The sequence below is a fragment of the Lutra lutra genome, chromosome 2, assembly GCF_902655055.1.
Source record: "Lutra lutra chromosome 2, mLutLut1.2, whole genome shotgun sequence".
Lineage (NCBI taxonomy): Eukaryota > Metazoa > Chordata > Mammalia > Carnivora > Mustelidae > Lutra > Lutra lutra.
In genome coordinates this window covers 117,620,953-117,645,589 of record NC_062279.1, presented here as the reverse complement: position 1 = coordinate 117,645,589, position 24,637 = coordinate 117,620,953, and the positions used below count along the sequence as shown (strand labels likewise).

At 36.6% G+C, this 24,637-nt stretch overlaps 1 protein-coding gene across 4 annotated transcripts in view; it reads right to left on the bottom strand.

Annotated features, from left to right (window-relative positions):
• LOC125093318 (bifunctional heparan sulfate N-deacetylase/N-sulfotransferase 3) overlaps window positions 1–24,637 on the bottom strand; it is a 178,217-nt gene that overhangs the window by 109,654 nt on the left and 43,926 nt on the right. For all 4 annotated transcript variants that reach the window (XR_007125205.1, XM_047718315.1, XM_047718316.1 and 1 more), the window contains exons 3-4: window positions 14,122–14,209; window positions 6,365–6,519 (exon numbers count right to left, since the gene is read on the bottom strand). Coding sequence is in view for 3 of the 4 variants with exons in the window: in XM_047718315.1 (XP_047574271.1) it covers window positions 6,365–6,519; window positions 14,122–14,209 (243 nt within the window). In the remaining variant the exon portion in view is untranslated. The remainder of the gene's footprint in view (window positions 1–6,364; window positions 6,520–14,121; window positions 14,210–24,637) is intronic.

The window sequence follows — 24,637 nt, the reverse complement described above, 5'->3', positions numbered from 1 at the left end:
GCCTAATTTAGATGTGTGCTATTATTAGTACAGGGTTAAGCTTTTGCCTATTTCATCTAGTGAGTTGATAGTTGGTGCAAAATTTCCTCCAGAATAGTTTCCAATGAATTAAAGTAGCCTCTTTATCCGTGATAAGAGATACTCATTCTTGTGGAAGGTTCCTCAGATTTGGTTGTTTGTCTCCTTTCCCAACATTTCAGAAACTGCCCATCTTAGAGAACCTTGGGGAAAGATGCCTTAGGAGACCAACCTGTAGTTCTCAGTTTCTCTTGAGCTATCAGAATTACCAAACATGCCTTTGGATTACCAGGCAGAAGTGAAGCCTAGACTTACTCCTTTGAGTTGGGTTGACAGGCTAGTGAGAAAGCCTGGGGGGAGAGGGTGTGTCACAATTCATACAGTTTTAGAAGACCTAGATTTCTGGGCTTAATTCTACCCCTACTGAGCTTTATAATCCTGAGTGAGTCACTGTATTTCTCCAACTTTTAGTTTCCTTATCTATAAAGTGAGAATAAATATACCTACAATTCAAGGTTGTTATAAGAATAAAAGGGAATAACACAATATATAAAAAACTAAAACCTTTTCTCCTTACCTCTTTATCTTCAGCAGCAAAGCCACTTTGTAACCCTAATGCCTTAATGAGAAGTAAAAGAGTTAACATTTGTTTAGAAAATGTGTAGAATTCACACGAACCAAATGTCATTGCAATACAGAATAAGCTTTTAACCTTGAGGATTTTGTTCCTCCTACCTGTCACTCTAAACACCTGAGAAGCCTAGGCAAAAATTGAAGAGGGCAATTTTCTGATACTGAATATGTAATGATGATAAAAACAACAACTGTCATCTTCCGTTAGGTGCTAATCACTGTTTGCAATTACTTTACATGTGTATTCTCTTTTGTGTGGTTATGTCTGGAAGGGACTGGTCCTCGATTTAGTCTTTTTTTCTTATCAGTCCTTTCCTGACAAAAAGAAATCCATGGATCCTATATTTGATTAACATTAAAGAACACATTTTGCCTTATTTCTGAAGACCCTCTGTGACTGTTCTCTATGCCTTGAGGACCATAATTTGGGTTGTCAACCTGTAGTTAGGAATGATATTTCCAAGAAAATGTCCTTTGCCTGGCACTTGAGTGAGGAATGAGAATGACCAAATTTCACTTCTGAGTTATTCTTTTAATTTATGATGCTTTTTAGTTGAGAATTCTAAAAAAATGTGTATAATTCCTGTGCATGTCTGTTCTTACTATGTGTACTTTCAAGTATTTACACTTGTTTTCAGTACAAACATAATATTCATTGGTTCATTCATTCAAGTAATAATAGAATCCCTATTATCTAGATACTTTCTTAATGGCAGAGGAATATAGATAGCAATGAATGTTATGTCATTCATCAAATCTGCCTTGAAAAACTATTTTCTTTTGAAAGCAAACAAAAGCAACAACAAACAACAAAAACCTAACTGCTCATTTCCCAGTTTTTAATTTCTTATTAGCACTTTCTTTCATTCTATTTATGTATTTTCTTCTTTCACAAATTCTATTCTTTACAGATTAAAGAAGAAAATACAAAGTAATTTTCTTGTTCATATCCTTTCTTGCTGATTAATGTTGCTTATATCAGCAAGTCTTAGGCTTCTGAAGATGACAAAATTAATGTTTGCTGTGTTTAGTGCTCTTTATTAGAAATTGAGACATTTACACACTCTTATGTGCTGTTTACCATTTCTGTTTCTATTCTGTGGAGGGAAAAGGAGGCTTTCCATCTCCCAAGAGTTTGAAAATTCTATCAGAACATTTTCACAAGACTGGTATGGAGGACACTGTTCTCATCTTCTTGACAAAATGTCAATGAATGGCCATGGTGCACTTGAAGCCGCATATCTATTTTGGGCAGTCCCTGAAGTTGAAAGACAAGTATGGGCTCCCAGTGCTATCCGTACAGTGTTTGGTCTTCTATATCCTCAAGAAAAAAGCACATTCTACAAATTCTAACCTTTTCTTGTACACATTTAAGTAAGGTGACATGTAGATTGCTTACCCAAACATCTTGGCTTTGGAAGTTTATATGGAATACCACTCTGTGGTAAGTGACTCCAGTACTCTGAACACTCTAAACACTGAGTAACCAAAAAGCCAACAGTTATATGGCCAAGTGGCCAGCTTAGGGAGACATAACCCTTGCTCTTGTTTCCACAGATTGACAACTGCAATCTCTTATGCCATTTTAGGGTGAAATATGTTAGGGATATTTGTGTGATAAATAGAACTATACAGTCTAAGAACATAAAATACTGGGAGCTATGATGCTTAAGGACGATAATGTTGGGAAAGGCATATATGTGGGGAAACCTCAAAATTGAAGAGTCATATTTCAAATCAATCATTTCTAGTTATGGGGTCAGGACTTTAAATCTCTGGTAAAACATTTTCTGTTTGTCAGGGGAGCAATGGTATTTTAGAGTTTTTCAAAATCATACTTAAATTAACCAGGGCTGTGTATTTTAGTTCATTTTGCACACTGGGCTAAGTCTACTATTAGTAGGATTTGCTTAGAAACATGATTTGGTGGTTTTAGAATTATTCACAATATAATTTATGAACATTGTAATATCAACCTTGTGGTTTGCAAATAAGATAAAAGGCTATAACAAATAAGATATATTACATTTCAAATCTTTTTAAAAAGATTTTATTCATTTATTAGAGAGAGAGGGAGAGAGAAAGGGAGATAGAGAGCATGAGCAAGGGGTAGGGGCAGATGGAGAAAGAGAAGCAAATACCCGCTGAGTGGGGAGCTGAACATGGGATTTGATCCCAGGACCCTGGGATCATGACCTGAGCTGCAGGCAGATGCTTAAACAACCGATCCACCCAGGTGCCCCTCAAATCTTTTCTGAGTGTTAATTTCTGTTGCCTTGATCATTTATGCTTCAAATACTTATTGAGTACCTTCATGATATAGGAACTGCCATCCTGTGATGAACAAAATATAGTTCCTGCCCCAAGGCACTCCCCACCCAGGGTGAGAGAATGCTGGGTGAATAGACAATTGCCTGTCTCGAGTTCTCCCATGTGTTTCTGTGCCCGTTAGTATTTTTCATAGAAACACAAATACTGTATGGGCCTGTTGATCACCATATACCATCCCTGCTGACTACATGCACATTCTCTTGAAAACTGTACTCATTAGAACTTTTGCTGTAAATTTCCCTGTCAGGAATCAGAAACCCTTCAGTATAAAACAGTGTATGAAAATTGAAAAAAAAAAGTGTATGAATCACATGAATGTCCCATCACTATAACATGTGTTTGCAGTGGTTTGCAGTGTGTTTAAACGATTTTCTTCTCATTTCCATTGCCTCTCTGGCTTGAGTCTTCATTACCTAGTCCCCACATTATGGTCTCCTACATGGTCTTTTCCCTCATCCTCACGATACTTCAGTTCTTCCTGACATGTACATCTTTTCCTTATTTCAGGTGTACCTAAATCCTCTTGCCATAAGTACATTTTCCTGACCACTCCCAATGACACTTATTTATCTGAACGGTGGGGTTTTATATCTGTACAGTTTGGCACTAGGTCATGAAATATCTCATTTTGTTAGAGGATTGTTTTATGTGCATATTTTGCCTTCCTGGTATAGCAAAAAGCTCCTTCTGGATAGGGAGCCATGTCTTATGAGCTCTGACTAAACTGTCATGTAGGTAAGTCTTGTGAGTGCCTTATGAAGTTTCTCTTTTTTAAATTTTTTAAAATTCTTTATTTAAATCCAATTTAGTTAATGTAAACTGTATTATTACTTTGAGGGATAGAGTTTAGTGATTCATCAGTTGCATACAACACCCAGTGCTCATGAAATCAAGTGCCCTCCTTAATGCCCATTACTCAGTCATTCCTTCCTCCACCCACCTCCCCTCCAACAACCCTCAGTTTGTTTCCTAGAGTTCAGCATCCCTTAGGGTTTACCTCCCTTTTTATTTTCATCTTATTTTATTTTCCCTTCCTTTCCCCTCTGTTTGTTTTGCTTCTTAGATGCCACATGAGTGAAATCATAGTATTTGTCTTCCCCTGATTTATTTTGCTTAGCATAATACTCTGTAGCTCCATCCATGTCACTAGAAATGGCAAGATCTCATTCTTTTTGATGGCTGAGTAATATTTCTGTGTGTGTGTGTGTGTGTGTGTGTGTGTGTAGAAGTGATATGTTACCACCTCTTCTTTGATCATTCATCTGTCAATGGACATCTTGGCTCTTTCCATATTTTGGCTATTGTGGACATTGCTGCTATAACCTTCCACTCTTTTCTTCTGCTCCTCATCTTCTGGGACCCCTATTACCTAGGTATTGTTTCACTTTATGGGATCACTTGAGTTCTCTAAGTCTCCCTTTGTGATCCAGTACTTTTCTTTCTTCTTTTCAGCTTTCTTATTTTCCACCATTTTATCTTCTATGTCATTGACTTGCTCTTCTGCCTCATTCTTCCTTGGTTTATATACTCCATTTGGGACTGCGTCTCGGTAATAGCATGTTTAATTTTGGCCTGACTGGATTTTAGTTCTTTTATTTCTACAGTTAAGGATTCTCTAGAATCTTCTCTGCTTTTTTCAAGCCCAGCCAGTATCTTTATAATCATTTTTTTAAACTCAAGTTCAGACATTTTACTTATATCCATATTGATTAAATCCCTTGCAGTGAGCACTACCTCCTGTTCTTTTTTTTGGGGAGGGGGTGAATTTCTCCATCTCATCATTTTTTCCAGAAAAGAATATAAGAAAGAGGAAAAAACCCCCGATAACAACAATAGGAAAAAACCCCAGAAACAAAACAACACAAAACAAAACAAGAAAAACAAAACAAAACAAAACAAAACAAAACAAGAAACATAACAAAGCAAAGAACTAGACTGGGTGTGATTTGGTCTGCTTATTAAAAGAAATGAGATCCCAAAACAAGAAAGAAAGAAAAACTTAGATATATATACAAAAATAAAATAAAGTACAATGAAAGGAAACAAATATATATAACACATATATAAAAATAAAAAGAATAAAAAATGAATTGAAAAAATAACAACTGAAAAAATAACACTGAAAGACTAAAGAATTAAAAAACAACAACAAATGCTATATACTGTTTTCCCCAAGAGCTGAAGTTTTGCAGCCCTCTATGATCAGTAAACTTGTGTGAGCCAGTTGTTCCTGCTGGTCTTCTGTGGGCGGAGCCTGTTGCACTGATTCTCAGGTGCACTTGCCCTCTTGCACATGTGACTTTCTTGCCAGGCGGCTGGACTGTAAGCAGCTCCAAATTCCACTATGACGCTGTTTTGTTACCTGAGGGCTTTCAGCACTGATGGGTAGGATGATTATGGCAATGCCCAGCTCTCTAGCCCGGGAGCTGAAAATTCGCAACCTCCCCCCCCCGCCCCGCCCCTTCACTGAGCCCTCACAGAAGAGCGATCGATCACTCGTCTCTCCCTGGTCTCTGTCTCAACTCTGTTCACCCAGCCTGTGACCGAGCATTTTTATTTTAGGCACATGACTGAGTTTCAAAACTCCAAATTTTATGGACTCCTGCAGTGTGGACCTGTGCTGTTCCTTCTGGGGAGGGAGTGGTCTTGGCATGCATCTGCCTTTTGCTGGACTGCTGCCAGGAAAGTGGTCACATGACTGCACAGCGGTTTGCAGTTTATGGCAACACTGAGCAGAGAGCTTGCACCTAGACTCACTGTTCTCAGTTGCTTCCCCACTCCTGTGCCTGGGAAATCTGCTGGACCCAGACACCCTCATTCTTCCTGTGACCCCAGGGATCCTGAGACCATGCTGTCACACCGGGATTCTAGCCCGCTTCCCCACCTGAGCACCTTTATGCCCAGGACATCCCCCACTGTAGCAGATCCTAAAAGTTTCGCTTTTGTGTTCCGCTGCTTACCATACCGTGGCGGTAGCCTCCTTAAGCACCCTCCCTCCCCTCTGCCATATCATCAGATGTAAGGCCCGGTATTCAAGTCTCTGCACCTCCTATCTTGCATGAAGTGGTCACCTTTCTACTCATATGATTGCAGCATTTCTTTTCTCAGATGTCTCCAATTGATTTTGCAGGTGTTCAGAATGATTTGATAATGATCTAGCTGTATTCATTGAGGGACCAGGCAAACCTAGGAACCCCTACTTTTCACCATCCTAACTCCACTCTTGTGAAATTTTTCTTAAATTAGACCCTCAACGCCTTAGGCATAGTATTGAGCATCCAATACAAATTCAAAAGTCACATCCTGAAAGGCTCCAATACCAGGTTTTTCTAATGCCAGTGTACACTACAGTTCAATGTAATATTCAAAGTGAGTTACTTACTAAAGCAAATTTTTTGTTGAGAATCATCTGCTCCACCAAAGATGACTCATTATGGAAGAGGTGAGGTTGCATATGGCTCCACATATGAGGAAACCACCAAAACTCATCCACAGACCCCAGAAGATGGTCATCTCCTTCATCTTCCTCTTCAGTTCCTTCAGGGGAAAAGGATTGTTCAGTTAATTCCAGTTACAATGATTGCCTATCATGCCCATGTATGTATTTAGAAGACTCCATTTATACTTTCTTTGATACACAGAAGGCTTTAAACATGAAATGTAACAAAGAAAAACTCATTCCTCAGGGAATAGCCAGAGACTGTGATGAAACTCTTTTAAAAAATTTTCAACATGAGCCATGGGTATAGAATTACTGCAAAATGGAAATATGCAACCATTCCCAAGGATATTAGAACTCTTTCAGTATCTGTATAATCTGTAGTTTAGAGAGAATGGGGGGATAAGTAGGAAATGGAACCAAGGGAATGTGTATAAAGAAATGAGTGGCAGAGTTCCAGCAGTAGGTCATTCTGACATGGGTTGTGACACCACAGTCACAATAAAGTAATTCCATAGTTTATTTGGGTTCCTCATTAGCTCTGAGAAGAAGCTACTGAGTAGTTAGTGAAAACTAAGGCATAAATAAGGAGGAAAAAAGGAAATGTAGGAATTGTTTTTTGGAAGATTAGAGAAAATTGAAGGGGAGAAAGGAGAAAGGATGAAAGTGAAGGAAAGAGGCTGAGAAGTGGTAAAGTCGGAGTAAAGCAAGCCACGCTGCTCCTTGGCGGTACTTGGGTTTCTCATGATTGTCCTGTCTCTCAAGTTCCAGAAGCAGACTTTCTGTCAAGAAACTCCTGTTTCCTTTAGAGTCAGCCCTGTTGTCATTCTTTTGGTTTTTCCTATTTGGGCACATTTTATTTCCTCTGTTTTCCCTGCAGTTTAGGTGAATGGGTGAGAAATTCCTCAATTTTAACTTGAGGGGGATAGGACTCCCTTGGTTTCTTTACCAAAGCCTGGAATGAGAGCCGTAGAGGTTGCCTCACTACTGTCCAGGCATATCATAAGATGATATTAATCTCCACAAAATTACACAACCACACTTAAATTTCAGCCATGACACTGAATCTAACAAGCTGCTAGGATATAGTTTTAGTAGATTCTTCCAATGACGTTCCCTCTGCGTGGAGAAAATGCTCTCTTGTATTTTCAAAAATTTCATTTTTCTGATATGATTGGTTTTCAATAGTGCTCTATGGGCTATAGAGGAAGGGCAGACTGCTCTCCTGGCCCAGCCAGTAGTGCCTGCTACTACTGCTCTTCTCTTCATTTTTTCCAAGAGAAGGAAGGCAGAGCCCATTGGAAGGAAAAGAATCAGATCCTCTGATTTACTGGGTGGTGAAAGTGACTTACCAAAGATAAAGGCATAGCATGAGGCTGCACAGTCCTCATTTATATAGGGACAGCAAGGGTTAGTAATGTAGAATGAGTGGAATGACATAATTCTTCAACAAGGACAGACTTTAATTTCACTTTTATATGGTTAAATACTCAGCTGATATGAAGAAACTTTTTTCCTTATATATAAAAAGCACCTTTAAATTTAACCTATTATATTTCCCTAATTTTTTCCTCTTCATCACACATTCATGTTACCAAAATATAGTGGAACAAGGAGAGCCTTTAGAGTTAGAAGTTTTCAGTTTATTTGTAGCTTCCAACACATTCGAATTGTGTGATTGTGGGCAAGTCACATAACTCCTTTAATGTCTGTATTTATGCAGGTAAACAATGGATAGCGATACCTATTTTATTCTTTTGGGGAAGGAAGTGGCACTATAATCCTGGCACATATTAGGTAATCTAAAATGCCTTTTTCCTTTCTTTTCATGTTTCTTACCCTTGTTCTCCTTGTGTCGTTTATGGGCCTCCTTGCATTTTATTTTTTCCACGATGATACTGCATGATGTGTAGGGGAAGATCTCACTTGGGTGTTATGTGGCAGATGGGACACTGCTCAAGAATTGACCATGCCATCATATTAACTGACTGACCTGATTAGTGAGTCACCTGATTAGTGAGGCAAAAGCATTCTTGGGGCTTCTGAGTGATTATTTTACAGTTCAAGAGAAACGTCTAGAGAGGAATGCAAGGGAATATGAATATATGGATTCAAGATTTAGAGTCTCTGATGACCCCAATCATTACAGGGTCTTCTTGGGTCCTGCTACCTTTTAGGTGATAAATATGGTGGCCATGGTGAAGAAGCATTTGTTACATTGACTGGTGTTGTTTAAATATGTGGTTTTTTGACATAAGGATGATGTCATTTAGTTTCCCCACAATTAAACATCTCTACTTACATCCAAGAGACTGTCCTCTTTCTTAACATTTTGTATGTCCTCAGGACACCATATTAGTTAAGATTACCATTGGTTACTTATGGCAGTTTTATTTTCCATTACTGAAAAGAAGCACAAGTCTCTGGGATTTCCCAGTAATCAATGCATTCCTGACTTCCACCTCCTCTGGATAAAGTGAATGTAGGTTGAGTGAGATGAGATTTCCTAGATTATGAAAACTCACCCCTCTATTGCTTTAAATCTCTATCCCCTATCCCCCGTAACTCCTATCTTTCCCTGCAACTTTCTTCTCATCTCTCCTTTGTTCATTTTTCTAGTTGGACTTTATCCATAGTTTCCTTATCAGGACAGTGGAAAGGTAGCTTTGGAAGGAGAGCTCAGGCATTTGTTGTCCTTTCCTGAATATCATGGTGCCATCTGCTATTAAAATAGTCATACATTTGAATCATGCAGAAATTAGACAAATGATGTCTGCCCTCTGATAGATTTATATAAATTCATAGTGGGCATAAATGTATGCCTTTCCCTTTTTCCTTTATAACTCTGATCTGATTTCATTTAATCCTCCTTTGGGGATGTTTTACATCAGAATTAATTATATTGAGAACAAGTGTCTGTTGGTTATTACTTTAAACAGTATGATAAAAAGCAGTTGAAACATAGCTGTGGTTGGATGTCCTGGATGCTTGCCACCCTGTGATCTCCTAACTTTGCCCACCTTTGTTAGAGCTGGAGGAGGAGAGAACCAGAAATCAAATTCCTCAATTTTAAGTGTCATTTTTTAAGGTGTTAGAAAACTATGTTGAAATCTTAGAGTTATTGCAAATTATTATTTTATTATGTATCTATTTAAATAACTTATGTCTCATCAGTATCTTATCTTCTGTTTTTCCTGCTTTGATATTCAAAATCATCATTGATTGAGACTCTACCTTTTGTCAAGCATTGTGTTAACTGTTTTATAAGCATCATCTCATTTAATTCTCACTAAAACCTTATGAGATAAGGGCTACTGCTAACTCTATTCTTCAAATAAGGAAACTGGTATTTAGAAAGGTGAAATAATTTGTCCCACATCACTGACAAGGTTGGGACAGAACCTGGTGTCTTACTGGGAATTTTTCTTCTGAGTTGTGGGAGGTGCCCAAGTGAAGAAAGAGGAGAAATCTTTGAGAAACAACAAGGAAAGGCAGCAACTGGCTAGAGTCATTCTTTAGCATTCAGCATTGGACAAAAAACTGAGTTGCCAGGAGAATTTTTGTATATTTCTATTATGTTTGGGAAAGAAAGCTTTTAATTATTCTTAGTTTTTGCAGTGATTTTCTTTCACAACAAAACATGGTCAAATTTTATTCTCTGACTTATAAATTCTAACCCAGATTAAACAACTCCAAACTTAGGGCCCTTAACTATCATGAATTGAACACTTTTGGAATTTAGAAAATAAGATCATCATTTAATTCAATATAATATTACTCTTCACGTTGGTAATTAATTCTGTGGTACAATTAGAATTTACCAATATTGTTGGTTCTCCAAGGTTTGGGGAAATACACAAACCTAAAGAACGTATAGATAAAGAGAAGGAACCCTTTGCCATTCAGCTTCCTTTATCAAGGATTGCCAGATAAGCAATAAAAATCCAGTTTATCTAACACATAAGACTTGGGCTCTGCCTGACCTAAAGTTGAAACTATTTTTGACACTTAACTAGCTACATGACCTTGGGCCCCTCTAAATTTCTACTTAGAAAGCAAGGGAACATATTCTTTAACTCCTAGGCTTCATTGAAAAGGTACATGAAAAGTGCTTAGCTAAGTACCTACAATGCAGTGTTGCTCACTAACAGGGAATTATGATTTTATTTCCTTCATCTCTTATGTTTCTGCACAAACCCTTCAAAAACTAAAATATACCAAACAAAATGGAAACCCTCTCCTGAAAGAAAGTCTTACTATGATGATAGTGCTGTTTTTCTCCTTCCCTTCAAGGTTGAATAGAATAGAATTTTTAACAGGAGAATGAATTACTCATTTAGAAAGAAGACAATGTAATTCAATTAAACATTACAATTTCTAATTTTTGAAAGATTCAGAGTATTAAATTTTACATCTTTTCCCACTAAAAAGTGATTGTATTGTTCAGATAACCCTAGCTAAGTTTTTGTGGAAGCTTTCATATCATACACAGATAATAAGATCCGTTCAAGCCTTGGCCTTAGCTTTATTCTGTGTTCTACTTTCCTTGGCTTGGGTAGTAGACATCCTTACTGTGAGCTGTGGGAAGGGTCAAGTAAGGAAAGAGGACAGATCTTTCAGAAACAAAAAGGAAGAACAATTGGCTAGAGTCACTCTTTAGCATTCAGCATTAGCCATAAAATAAGTTGCCAGAAGTATTTTCTCCTATTTCTATTATGTCTAGGAAAGAAAGTTTCTTTCTTTCTTTCTTTTTTTAAGATTTTATTTATTTGAGAGAGAGAGACAGAGAGAGTGACAGAGATAGTGAGAGAAAGCAGGAACAGGGAGGAGAGGGAGAAGCAGACTCCCCACTCCTCCTAACGTGAGGCTTGATCACAGGACCCTGGGATCATGACCTGAGCCGAAGGCAAACACTTAACGGACTGAGCCACCCAGGGGCCCGAGAAAGAACATTTCTAATTATTCTGAATATTTAGAGTGATTTTCTTTCACAACACAACATTGTCAAATTTTATTCTCTGAAAAATACTAATAGTTAAAATGAAAGTGATTTTATTTTCACTCAGTCATTTGTTCATTAATTCATTTTCAGTAGCCACTGTCCTAGTTGCTGGTGTTAAAACAGTGAAGCCTTCATGGAGTGTTCATTTTAGTAAGGGAAGAGAGACAACAGATAAATAAAGACAAAGTGCATTCAACACCCATTTATGATAAAACTCCTAGCCATCTAGGAATAGAAGGGAGGTTCTTTAAGTGAACAAAGAGTGTCTAGGGTCACCTGGGTGGCTCAGATGGTTAAGTGTCTGCCTTTGGCTCAGTTCGTGATCTCCAGGTCCTGGGATCAAGCCCGTGTTGGGCTCCCTGCTTCTCCTCTCACTCTGCCCCTTCCCCCTGCTCATGTTCTCTCTCTCTCTCTCTCAAATAAATAAATAAATAAATAAAGTCTTTTTTTAAAAAAAAAAAAAAGAGTGTTTACAAAATAGTCTATTGAAAGGATTCCCCTTGAGAATGGGAAAAAAATCTACTGAGAGATTTCCCCTGAGGTCAGTAATAAGACAGGAGTGTTATCATCACCACTTCTATTTACTTTTGTACTGGAGATATAAGTTAGTGCAATAGGTAAGGAAAAAACAATTTGTAAGGCTCAGAAAGGAGGAAGGACAATTTTTAAAATCCAAAAATTACACGATGTATAGGTAGGAAATCCAAAAAGTGTCTACAAACAATAGAAATAGTAAGGGAACATAGCAGAGTTGCTAGATGCAAGATCAGTACACAAAATCAGTTGTATTTTTACATATCATCAACAAAGAAATGGAAAATGAAATAAAAACAAGACACCATCTGCTACTGCATCGAAGACCGCCACCAAAGAATAAATCTAAAACCAGTAAAGTTTAATTAAGTGTAATTAAAGGTGACCTAAATGTGTTCAAGGATTGGAAGACTCAATATTTAGGATGGCATTTCTCCCTCAAATCAATAGATTTAATGCAATCTTAATCAAAATTCTAGCAGGTTTCTTTGTGGATACTGGTAAGCTGGTTGTGAAATTTATATTAAAATGCAAAGGGCCAAGAATTTCCAAGGCAATCTTGAAGATGAACACAATTGGAGAACTTGCACCAGCAGATACTAATATTAGTTATAAAGTTACTGTAAATAAGAGTGTGATGTGGCATAGATCCAATGAGTAGGAGAGTCTAGAGTCCTCATATATGGTTATATATGACAGCTATGACACTATGGTGCAATGGGAAAAGGAAGGTCATTTCAGTACTTGGTAACCGGTTAGATAACTTTGTGGAAAAAGAAGGTATCTTGACCTCTGTCTCACACATACACAAAAATCCATTCCAGGTGGATTTCAGATTTATAAGTTTTAAGAAAGTAGGAACATATTTTTATGATCTTACAGTATGCAAAGATGTCTCCAAAAAGATACAAAAAGTTGACCACTAAAGGAACAAAAAGATGAACTGGACTACATGAAGTATTTTTGGTCACCAAAAAACACCATCAGAAGTGTGAAAAGACAACCCATACAATAGAAGAAAGTATTTGGAACACATATAACTGACAAAAGGCTCATTAAGAACATGTAAAGGAAAAAAAAGAAAAAAGAATATATAAACAATTTCCACAAATCAATAAGTAAAAGCATACAACCCTATAGAAAAATAATCTCAGATAGTTTACAAAAGAAGATATCCAAATAGCCCATAAATATATGAAACATGCTCAATTTTACTGCCCATAAGAGAAAAGTACCTTAAACCATAACATTTCTCTACAAGGTCACCAAAAAGGCTAAAATTAAAAAGACAAATAATATCAAATATTAGTGGGAATATAGAATAACAGGAAAACTCATATACTGTTGAGAATGTAAATTGATAGAACCATTTTTGAAAAACTGTCATTTTCCTACTAAAGTTGGCCATAAGTGTGTTGTATAACCAAAAATTTTACCTCTAGTTGACAGTCAACAGAAAAGAGTAGTTATGTTCTCTGAAGGATGGTATAAAAATCTTCTTAACATGATTATTAAAAAAAAGAAAAGAGCTGAAGACTAGGAAAAAAACCCAACCATCTACATTGGAAAGGAATGGAATAAAGAAATTTTGGTATACTCCCAACAATGGAATGCAAAACAGTAATGAAAATGGAAGAATTACAGTAATATCTGTAAAACCAGCATAATGTTGAATGAAATGAGGTGGCTACAGAAGAGTCCTTACTGTATGATCCTTTTACACACATCTCAAAGCCGTGAGAACTAGTTTGTGATATTAGAAGTCAGGGTAGTGGATTTCTTTGAGGGAAGCTAGTGGCTGTGAGGAAGCACAAGGCGGTTTGTGGGGGTGGGATTTGGTACCATTCTCTCTCTTGATGTGCGTGCCGCTTTGTGAAAATTCACTGAGCACTACATTTAATACTTATGCACATTTATCTATGTAAATTATAGTTCAGTAGAAAAGGAAAGCTGTTAGGCCATTAGAACATGCTGAATAAACTTTCAAACCATCCACATTTTGTAAATGTTAAAAAATAATATATTAAGTGGAATTGAATAATATGAAGAAAATAAAAATGGAGAGAGACATGGAATGTAGGAAGGTATGAAGAGAAGGAGGCACAATTTTTAAATAGAGTAGTCAGAGAGGCCTTATGAGAATAATTAACTTCCGTTTTCTTACCTGTATGGTAAAATTTTCCTGAAAATCCCAGGTTGAACGTAAAATTTGTGATTTGTGCACGCAGAAGATTCTGAGTGTCAAGCAGGGCCTGAAATACACAGTTTAAAAAAAACCCACATTATCCGGTTAGAGAATGGTTTTGAGAAGTTTTAAAAGATACCTTCCTTTTGCACTCAAAGAGTAAAACTAGTCTTTTATACATGGGAGAAAATGATGGAAAGTAGTGTCTTTACCACTTTACAACCAGAGAGATGCTTTCAAGATTATGTAAACATATACATATATTTATCCTTTAGCTTGCAACAAATCAGCAAAAAGTGTCAGCTAGAAAAAGGAAGTTACATGAAAAGTTTATTCTGCATATATTAAAGGAACTATTATCTAGTACATAAAATATATCTCCTTTCACTTCTCAGGGACATAGATCACCAATTGTCAAAAGAAGGACACTCTTTAAGTGTAACTATGTAAGGATGTATGTTGAAACAATCATTGTTACTTTTTGCATATGTCTTTGCTCTTCAAAATCCAAGATTTTTCAATCTTTGAGTCTTAGATTCTCATGAGATAGTGATCGTTCTTCAAAAGGGGCTATCACAATAAAGTAAATCTCCAATTTGGGCTTTCATTAAAAAACAAACAAAACCCCTACTTCTGATAGTGAAACTCTTAAAACAGGGTCATCTTATAAAGTATTTACCATGCTATGAATTTTTAATGGACTTCTTTTCTTCCTTCTCCTTCTTTTCTTCCTCATTCTCATTTAAATTCTTATTCTCATATTCCTTCTCTCCCTGTCATCCTCCCCACACAGACTATGGTATCTGAGTACTCACTTCAACTAGGCAGAAAGTAATACTAAATGTTAGATTTGTAAAAGATGTAGTTAACACTTCTTTTACACACAGGGAAACTGAGGAGAGATGACTTGCCCATTTTCACAGATAAAATTAATGGTAAATCGTAGATTGAGGATATAGCTTGCTTGATTCCATATTAGGTACTCTTTTCCCCCCTTTCCATAGTATAGCTGGGCCCACAATAAGATCTTTTTCTTTTTTAAAGTAGCATGGCTGACACCTGGAAGCCTTGCCCGCTCAGGTTTAAGGTTTCAGTCTTTTTTTGGCAATATAAATAGACCTTTTATTCAGAGATTATCCCATGATTGATTGTATGCCTTATCTGTGCATGTATGTGATTCTTCTTATTGTGTAAAGACAGAGGAAGAGGACTTTTGAATCTCAAATTTAAGTTCATCTGACCAATGACAAGTTTTTGAAATTCAGGTATCTAAATCTTTTTCTATCACTACTCTGTCTACTTGAACAACTTCCTTTGATTGCTCAACTGAACTGGGAAATATGTGGGTCCCAAGGGCACTCAAAAATGGAAGATAGGTCTGTTTGTGGATTTCCATGCCTAAGTACCGAAGCAACAGACAGTGTTAACAATGGCAATGTCATTGGCAATGGCAATTTTCATTAAATTCTGGTATCACAAAGCCTGGACATGGGTTGGGCAGAGGAAGAAGAATTTGGCCAGTTCATCAGTGACAGAGTAAATAGTGGGACCCAGAATCCTATTGTGTGAAGGGGTGGGGAGTGGTGTAAGGTGTGAGCCTTTCTCTTTCTGTCCTAATGGAAGGAACATAAGGTATGGAGTAGGACGGTATGGATTGAAGTGCCAGCTCTGGGACTTAGAGAAAAGGCATTTAAGACTTGGGAGTCAGATTGCTTCAGTTGAAATTCTGGCTCTGCTTCTTCTTCTTCTTCTTTTTTTTTAAATTAAATTAAATTAAATTTAATTTAACTTATTTTTTTCAGTGATCCAAAATTTATTGTGTATGCAGCACACCCAGGGTTCCATGCAATACGTTGCCTTCCACAATACCCACCACTAGGCTCACCCAACCCCCTACCGCCCCCCTCCAAAACCCTCAGTTTTTCTCTCACAGTCCACAGTCTCTCATTGTTTGTCTCCCCCTCCGATTTTGCTTCTATTCAGTATTGGGCATGTTATTAAAGTTTTCAAACCTCAGATGCATCACATGTAAAGTAGGGATAATAATAATTATCTCATTCCCTCTCTCTCTCTCTCTGCCTGCCTCTCTGCCTACTTGTGATCTCTCTGTCTCTGTCAAATAAATAAATAAAATCTTTAAAAAAATAATAATTATCTCAGAGCACTGTTTTGAGGGTGACATACTTTTATGCTCTTGGCACAGTGACTGGCACATATTAGGTGCCCGACAATTATTAGTTGCTGCTCCTCTATTATGGCTGCTGCTACTATTGCTATTATTAATATGGTGGTTGTTATTGGCAGTAATGTCAGACAATTCATATTCTCTGAACTGTTCCCTTCATTTATTGGAGTGGAGACAATTATCTAACTCCTAGAGTTGTGATGAGGATTATAAAAGAGGTAATATATGTGAGGGCTTAATAAGCATTTTTAAAAAGTGGCATAAATATTAGGTGTTGATATAATTATCAACAGTCATAATATATATGTATATATATTTGTAAAGATTTATTTATTTGAGAGATAGAGAGAGCATGAGCGGCAGCAGAGGGAGAGAGAGTGAGAGTACGCGAGTGCATATTAGTGGGGAGGAGCAGAGGGAGAGAATCTCAAGCAGACCCCCCACAGAGCACAAAGCCTGATGCGGGGCTGATCTCAGGGTCCTGAGACCATGACCTGAGCCAAAATCAAGAGTCAGATGCTAAACTGACTGAGCCACCCAGGTTCCCCTTATATATGTATATATTATATATTACTGACAATTATATCATCTATCTCATTTACTTAAAGTTGTTTTTCTCATTTTATTTGCCTTCAGTCTTCTCCAGCCTTTCTCCCTGCTTCTTCTTTTTCATTTCTCTCCAGTTGAAAATTCTAGCTGGCTCTTCCTTCCCTTTTGATTTTATCTTCTTTATCCATCTTACTTATTTCATTTATTCATTCTACTTACTTTACTTAATGGTTAAAATATGGATTTGAAATCCATTTTAAAATAATTTCTTGTGTGTTCAGTGCTTTAAAGTTGGAAGTTTTTCTATCTCTTTGAAAAAAAAAATCCCCAACTAAACTTGAACTTGAACTTTCTGCTTTGTGACTTTTGATTGCCTTTTAAAACTTAAAATACTTGACAAGAAAAAAAAAACCCAACAAGCCTATCCTGTTCTCTTAGGCCTTAGAATCTAAATAATGTACCTGTGAACTAACCTCTAAATCAACTAGAATATGTTGATCTAAATTATTGAATTAGACCTGATTATGCAGGTTTGAGTTGGCATGTTACATATTTATTTGACATTCTAGAAACAAACACTAACACACATAAAACTTACTGAAACAGATGGTAGATACTAACATTATGCCTATATATGGTGAAGAGGGAAATTTATTTCTAGATGATATTTTATATACTTAAGCAGTAATATTTCTTATCTTTTATATATATTTTTTATGAACCAGGTTTTGGAGGTATCTATGAGAACAACATTATATATTCATCCATTACTTCCATCTTTTCAAAATATGCTTTTGTGCTAGAAGCTAGAGCACCCAGCAGTATTCTTAGAGGATACTCTTTTCATTAAACTCTTCATTGCTAGAATGATTTTATTCAACATTGGTCTTTTTAAAACTGAGATAGTCTATTATTACTATCAATAAAGTATTCAAAACTGATATAAATGATACTTTGTTTTACTCTTTATGTGTAACATGTCAAAAGTGGTGTGATAATATTTAAAAAGTCTAATCATAATAAGCCAAATCAATGTTCTAATACCAAATTCAGAAAAACATATGCATTTTGCCCAGGCAAACCCTCTGTGATGTGCAGACTACTTTGGTCATGGAGATGGGAAAGAATCACAACCACCTGGAGAGGTACCATCTAATGGTCTCCTCCAGGCCAAGAACCCTAAGAACATAGATAATCTACTGTTAGGAATGTCTGATTATTGAAAAATGGTACTTTTTTATTTTTAACTATTTCAAAACTTTTTATACAATAGCAAAGTAATTTATAATTCCATGCATCAGTAATTATTTTTTTTCTAAAGATTTTATTTATTTACTTGAGAGACAGAGAGAGAGACAGAGTGAGAGAGAGCATGAGACGGGGAGGTCAGAGGGAGAAGCAGACTCCCATAGAGCTGGGATCCTGACTCGGGACTCCATCCGAGGACTCGAGGATCATGACCTGAGCCGAAGGCAGTCGCTTAACCAACTGAGTCACCCAGGCACCCATCAATAATTATTTTTAAAATAACATGTTACTTTTTCTAATTAAAAACTCAAAATCACTAAAAAACCCACCTCTCAGGATAAGTTAATATTATGATGGAATTCTTTCCCATTTTTACCAATAACTATCTAAATATATGCAGATCTATATAGGTATAGGTAAGTGAAATTAGAGCCATAAAGCAAAAGTTAGAACTATACCAATTATTACTAAAAATACAGTTTCAAATTTTGCCCATTTATTTATTTATCTATCTTTTAAATGTTTTGTTTGTTTATTTGAGAAAGAGAGAGAGAAAGAGAAAGATACAAGCAGGGGCAGCAGCACAAGGAGAGGGAGTGCAGACTCCCCATTGAGTAGGGAGCCTGATGCAGGGCTTGATTTCAGGACCCTGAGATCATGACCTGAGCTGAAGATGGATGCTTAACCAACTGAGCCACTGAGGCATCCCGCCTTTGTCTTTTAATAGTATATTATGAGCTTTTTCCTGTCACATTAACCTTCCAAAACCAAATTTGTTAATGAGTGCAGAATACTGCATCAAGTTGGTGCCCTACAATTTATTTAGCGATTTCATCTTACTCTTGTACATTTAGGTTGTTTGCATTTTTTGTGTAATATAAATACTGCTCTGTGTATGCATACATATTTATATAGCAATGAAGTAGCCATTTCTGCAAGAGGATAAGAATAATTCTACTCACTTTGGCAAACAAAACAATTTTTTAGCAAATTTGAAAATGCTATGAAAGTATTAAGAGAGAACATAACATCCACTTAAAATTATATAGATTAATAGATTTAATAAAATTAAATAGAATTGACTTATGAATATAATTTAACATGAAAATTTGACTATTTCCAAAATGATTTTTTTCAAATCTTAAATCTGAATGCTCTCCTACAAACTTAGTTTTTTGAGGGTTTATTCCACAGAGCCAAAAACCCTTGCAGGCATTAAGAGATCCAGTTGAAGGCCAAGAAGATGTAATTTAAAGAAATTGAGCTCTAAGAACTGAGCAACATGGGAGCTTTTATGTAACATTGGGCTTTCTCCAACTTTCTTTAACAGAGGGAATATATCAATTAAAGTAAATAAATCAAAGACGAAATTTAAAAATAATTGCAAAAAAAGTTTTATATGGAGATTCATGTTAGTATTCATCACATGTGTGACATTCTTTGAGGGAACGTTTACTAATTTTGTGTTTCTTATCTGTGTTTCCCAGATGATGACCTATTTTATCTTTTATAAGGTAACTAAAGGAGTTGGTGAGCCAAATTAAAGCTGGGGAAAACATTTTATTGCTGGTCGTGGTTTTTCAGCAGCAGGCAAAAATAGTGTTTCAGCACAGAATTTTTAGTCAGTGTTTTCTTGATCAGCCAAATACTAGTTATAAACTATGTAATCTCCTAAAATAAATGAAAATGATTGGGCAGCTAATTGCAGGATCTTGTATCTATCTCCTCACAAACGTGCACACTCTGGCATCATAGGCATTAACTTAAAAGAAATCATTATTCCCCCTTCAGACTGGATGCATGATTTATATAGTTGAAGGGACTTCCCACAGTCACAAAGTTAGTTAAGTGCTGAGGAAGTGATTCAAGCAAAGATTTTAGATTTCAAAGCTCACTGCTTTTGTTGTCCACAGACACAACAAGAATATTAAGGTTGAACACTGATACCAGTGATGTACAGAGCCATTGGTGACAAAATCCACTAGAAGGGAGGAAAAGGTGGTTTTTCGTATCATTTTCACTCATTGGTTGCCACTCCTAGTTTCCCAAACACAAAGGTGTGAGGGGGATGGGAGGACTAGGTTGGTCAGTGAATAGCCAGCCCAACCAGGAATATTTACCCACCAACCCCGGCGTTCATACTGAAAAGCAGTCCCTCAATCCACCTCGTGTGGAGCGGACTGCAGGGTGGTGAAGAGCTGAAATGCCATAGCTGGCACCTTGGTCTCCTCCTCACAGGTGCAGAACTAGGAAAGCTCTCTGTATAAGACCTGTTCCCAGACCAGGAAGGTATGAAAGCCTGCTGAAAACAGTTAACTGGGCATAACATTAGAGTGAAGGCATCTTGCATAATTAGAGGGAAGGCAGCTTTAGAGGAAAACAATGAACAATAGGGCCGGGGCCAACTATACTATTTGAGTTGCCTACCCAATGCCACTGGGGTGGGAAATCAGAAGGAAATGGAGGCAATTGGGTCAGCCAGTGGAATACATCAGATTTGGCCACTTTTTGTAATAGTATTTAAACTCTCTTGAAAAGAAATCTGTAGATCTAGAGCTGTACTACCTGACAGTAACATTCCTAGTGGTAAAACAATCACTCAGCTTTTAGTTGTCTAAATTTAAAGTCTACACACAAAAAGGAAGAAACTATGTTCATCCCGCTAACTTAAAATATAAAGACCAAAGGTTGGAGTGTGTTTTCCATGATTTACATGAGCCCTATCACATTTGGGAAAATTGATAGGGAACTTTCACCTAGCAATTTGCTAATTAGAATGAGGTGTTTTAGAGATTATCTTGCTTACTGTTGACATTACCTTAAGCCGCGGCCATCATACACTGAATGCTTAGACCTTGAGGGTGGCCTCACTAACAGGGCATGATGAATGCATAGCAGATTTGGAATCAGAGTGACTTAGGAGTCTGACTCAGCCATTTGACTACTGTCTAAGCCTGACCAAGTTATTGATCCTCTCCAAATCAGTTTCCTCCTCTAGAAAATGATAACAATATGCTGCTTCTGGATTTGGTATAAAAATCAAATGAGAAAATGGATATATGGGCCTAAAACCTTCCCTAGGACATAGAAGTGTTTTAGCTCAGTGAATGGAATCATTTGTCCCTTTCTCAGAACCTTAGAAACTCCTTATTTTCCTATCACAAAATTCTGTCTTCTATTTCTCACTGTGACCTATCTTGAGTAAAATCAGGCATATGCCTAAAATTTCAAATGTTATTTTCAGATTTCCTTTCTAAGTAACTTTAGTGAATTCTTCATTCTCCAACTCGATGTTTACATATTTTATTGTTTGCATTGTACTAACAGAGTAAGGACAAAGGTTTGTGTGAAAGCAAGGAGAAAATAGCTATATAATAATCTTAAATTATTTCTGTTACATATTTAAACTGGTTCAGACCATACATTATACATAACCTCTAAATTACACAGATGAGAGATGGTTTTGCCAGAACATCTGTTGACATGAAATTGGCAAATAATGATATGTGAGTGGGAAAATAGAGAACAATTTAAGTAAGTGCTATTGTAAGTATTCACTTGAAATTGTTAGGCATACTCCGTTTAGCTTATGGCTGATATACTAAAATAGTCAAAATACTAATGTACTTTTGAAAAAAGAAGCATAAAGGTAGTTCACGGTATCTTACAATATAGTATCTTTAGGAAGCGGTAAGTTATATCTCACTCATTCCATTATACAGGAAAAATTTTTATGTGTTGTAATAAACGTAATTTTAACACCTTAATAATTTAAAATTCTTGCTTTTAGCAGCAAAGCAGAGAAGGAAGCAGATATGTAGGATTCCATACCAGGGAACTGGGGCATTTCATTCCACATATGAATGAAATCATATAGTATTTGTCTTTCTCTGACCGAATTTTTTCACTTAGCATAATTATTTCACTTAGCATAATGCTCCATCCATGTCATTACAAATGGCAAGATTTCATTCTTTTTTATGGCTAGTATTCCTGTGTGTGTGTGTTTGTGTGTGTATGTATGTATATATACATACATACATACAAATACCACATCTTTATCCAGAGATCAGTCAATAGACACGGGCTGTTTTCATAATTTGGCTATTGTAAATATTGCTTCTATAAACATAGCAGGGTCCATGTATCCCTTTGAACTGGTGTTTTTGTGTTTCGGGGGTAAATACCCAGTAGTGGAATTGATGAATGGTAGGGAAATTCTAATTTTTAACTTTTTGAGGAACCTCCATACTGCTTTCCACAATGGCTCCACCAGTTTGCACTTCCCACTAACAGTACAAGGTTTCTCTTTCTCCACATCCTTGCCAACACTTGTTGTTTCTTTTGTTTTTGATTTTTAGCCATTCTGATAAGTGTGAGGTGGTATCATTGTAGTTTTGATTTGCATTTCCCTGATGATGAGTGATGTTGAGCATCTTTTCATGTGTCTGTTGGCCATCTGGATGTTCTTTTTTGGAGAAATGTCTGTTTGTATCTTCTTCCCATTTTTAATTGGATTATTTGTTTTTTTGGGTATGGGGTTGTATCAGTTCTTTGCATCTATGTTCATCAGGAATATTGGCCTGTAGTTATTTGTATCTGTGGTATTCGTTGTAATTTCTCTTCTCTCATTTGTGATTTTATTTATTTGGGCCCTTTCTCTGTTCTTTTGAATAGAGTCTGGGCAGAAGTTTATAAATTTTATTAAATTTTTCTAAGAACCAGCTCCTGGTTTCATTGATATGTTCTTTTTTTTTTTTTTTTTAATACCCATGTCATTTATTTCTGTACTAATCTTTATTCTTCTGCTGGCTTTAGGCTTTATTTGCTGTTCTTTTTCTATCTCCTTTAGGTATATGGTTAGGTTGGTTATTTGAGATTTTTCTTGCTTCTTGAGGTAGACCTGTATTGCTACATATTTCCCTCTTATGACTACTTTTGCTACATTCCAAAGGCTCGGACTACTGTGTTTTCATTTTCATTTGCTTCCATATACTTTTTGATTTCTTCTTTGATTTTTTGGTTGACCTATTCATTGACTAGTAGCTCTTGCTTCAGTGAGGGATAAATGGGGCTCAGACAGAGCTCTGGGTGCTTCAGGCAATAAAGTCAAGTTTTGTTCAATGAAGAACCTCTTAGTGTGGCTTTAAATCAGATAACGGATCCTTTTTGGAGTGGACTGAAATGCTTTATGACTTTTTTTTAATGAAAACTGGAGTAAAGACACAAGTGTATACTTTGCCTAGCAACTTTAGTCTGCTGGAACCTAACTGTAAATACAGAAATAAGAAAAATGCCTAGGAAATCAGAACAGCTACCCAGAATCAAGTATTAGAGCTATTGAACATTCTTTAAGAAAGGGTTTCATACTCTCATTTGGAATCACTTTATTTTAATATGGGTCTACAGACTTTGTCATCTGGATTCCAAAAATATAGCAGATAAGTTAGCCTACAGAAACTGACCACAAGAAAAGATGCTAAAGAACTTAATGGAAGAATTAGATGGAAAAAGAGCAAATCAACACAAAAATTAAATATATATACATGTTAGGTTGGAGGCAAATGGCTGAGTGTACCACCATAGCCTCTGAACCTTCACAGCACTAAATCCAATCACCGATGTTCAGTAAAAACTGAATACGATAAAGTTGAAAGTAAAAGTTGTGCTGTTGAGTTAATTAATCAACTAATTAATCAAGTATAAATTCACTGAGTATGCACTATGTGTCAGACCCTTTGCTGGTTGCTAGGATAATCAACTTACATCCATCCCTCAGTGACAAGATGTTTCAGGAAGAAAAGAGATATCTGAGAAAAGTTTTTTGTTCTCTAAAGTGGTAAACAATGTATAAAAATATAGTCTAAAATAAGTTTTCTGGAAGATGGTTTATAGTCAAATCCCATTACTGAATGACTTAGAGATAAGTCAAACAATTTTAGGCATCAACTCATTCTTTGCACTCAGGTCCAGCCCAAAGACCTTCTTATTGTTAGGGAAACACTCCAGAATTGTTCTTACTTCTGGGTCTTTGCTCTCAATGTTATGCCTGTCTTTCCAAAATCATTACATTTTTACAATTTGCATTTCTTTTATGTCTCTGCTCAAATATTACCTTATCAGAGAGGCTTTCCCAGACCATTCTTATAAATTTGGCAACAACACACCTCCACCTCCTGAGGCCCAGCCTTTCTCATCTTCTTTGCCATACATTACTTTCTCCACAGCATCTGTCAGTACCTAATATGTTATATTGTATGTGTGTTTATTTTATTTATTTTTAAAAGATTTTATTTACTTGAGAGAGAGGGAGAAAGAGAAAGAGAGAGTATGAGCAAGGGGAGGGGCAGAGGGAGAAGCAGACTCCTTGCAGAGCAGGGAGCCCAATATGGGAATCAATCCCAGGATTCCAGGATCATGACCTAATCCAAAAGCAGATGCTACCCAATTGAGCCACCCAGGTGTCCTCTGTATACTTGTTTATTGTTGTCTACTCCCACTGACCATAAGAAA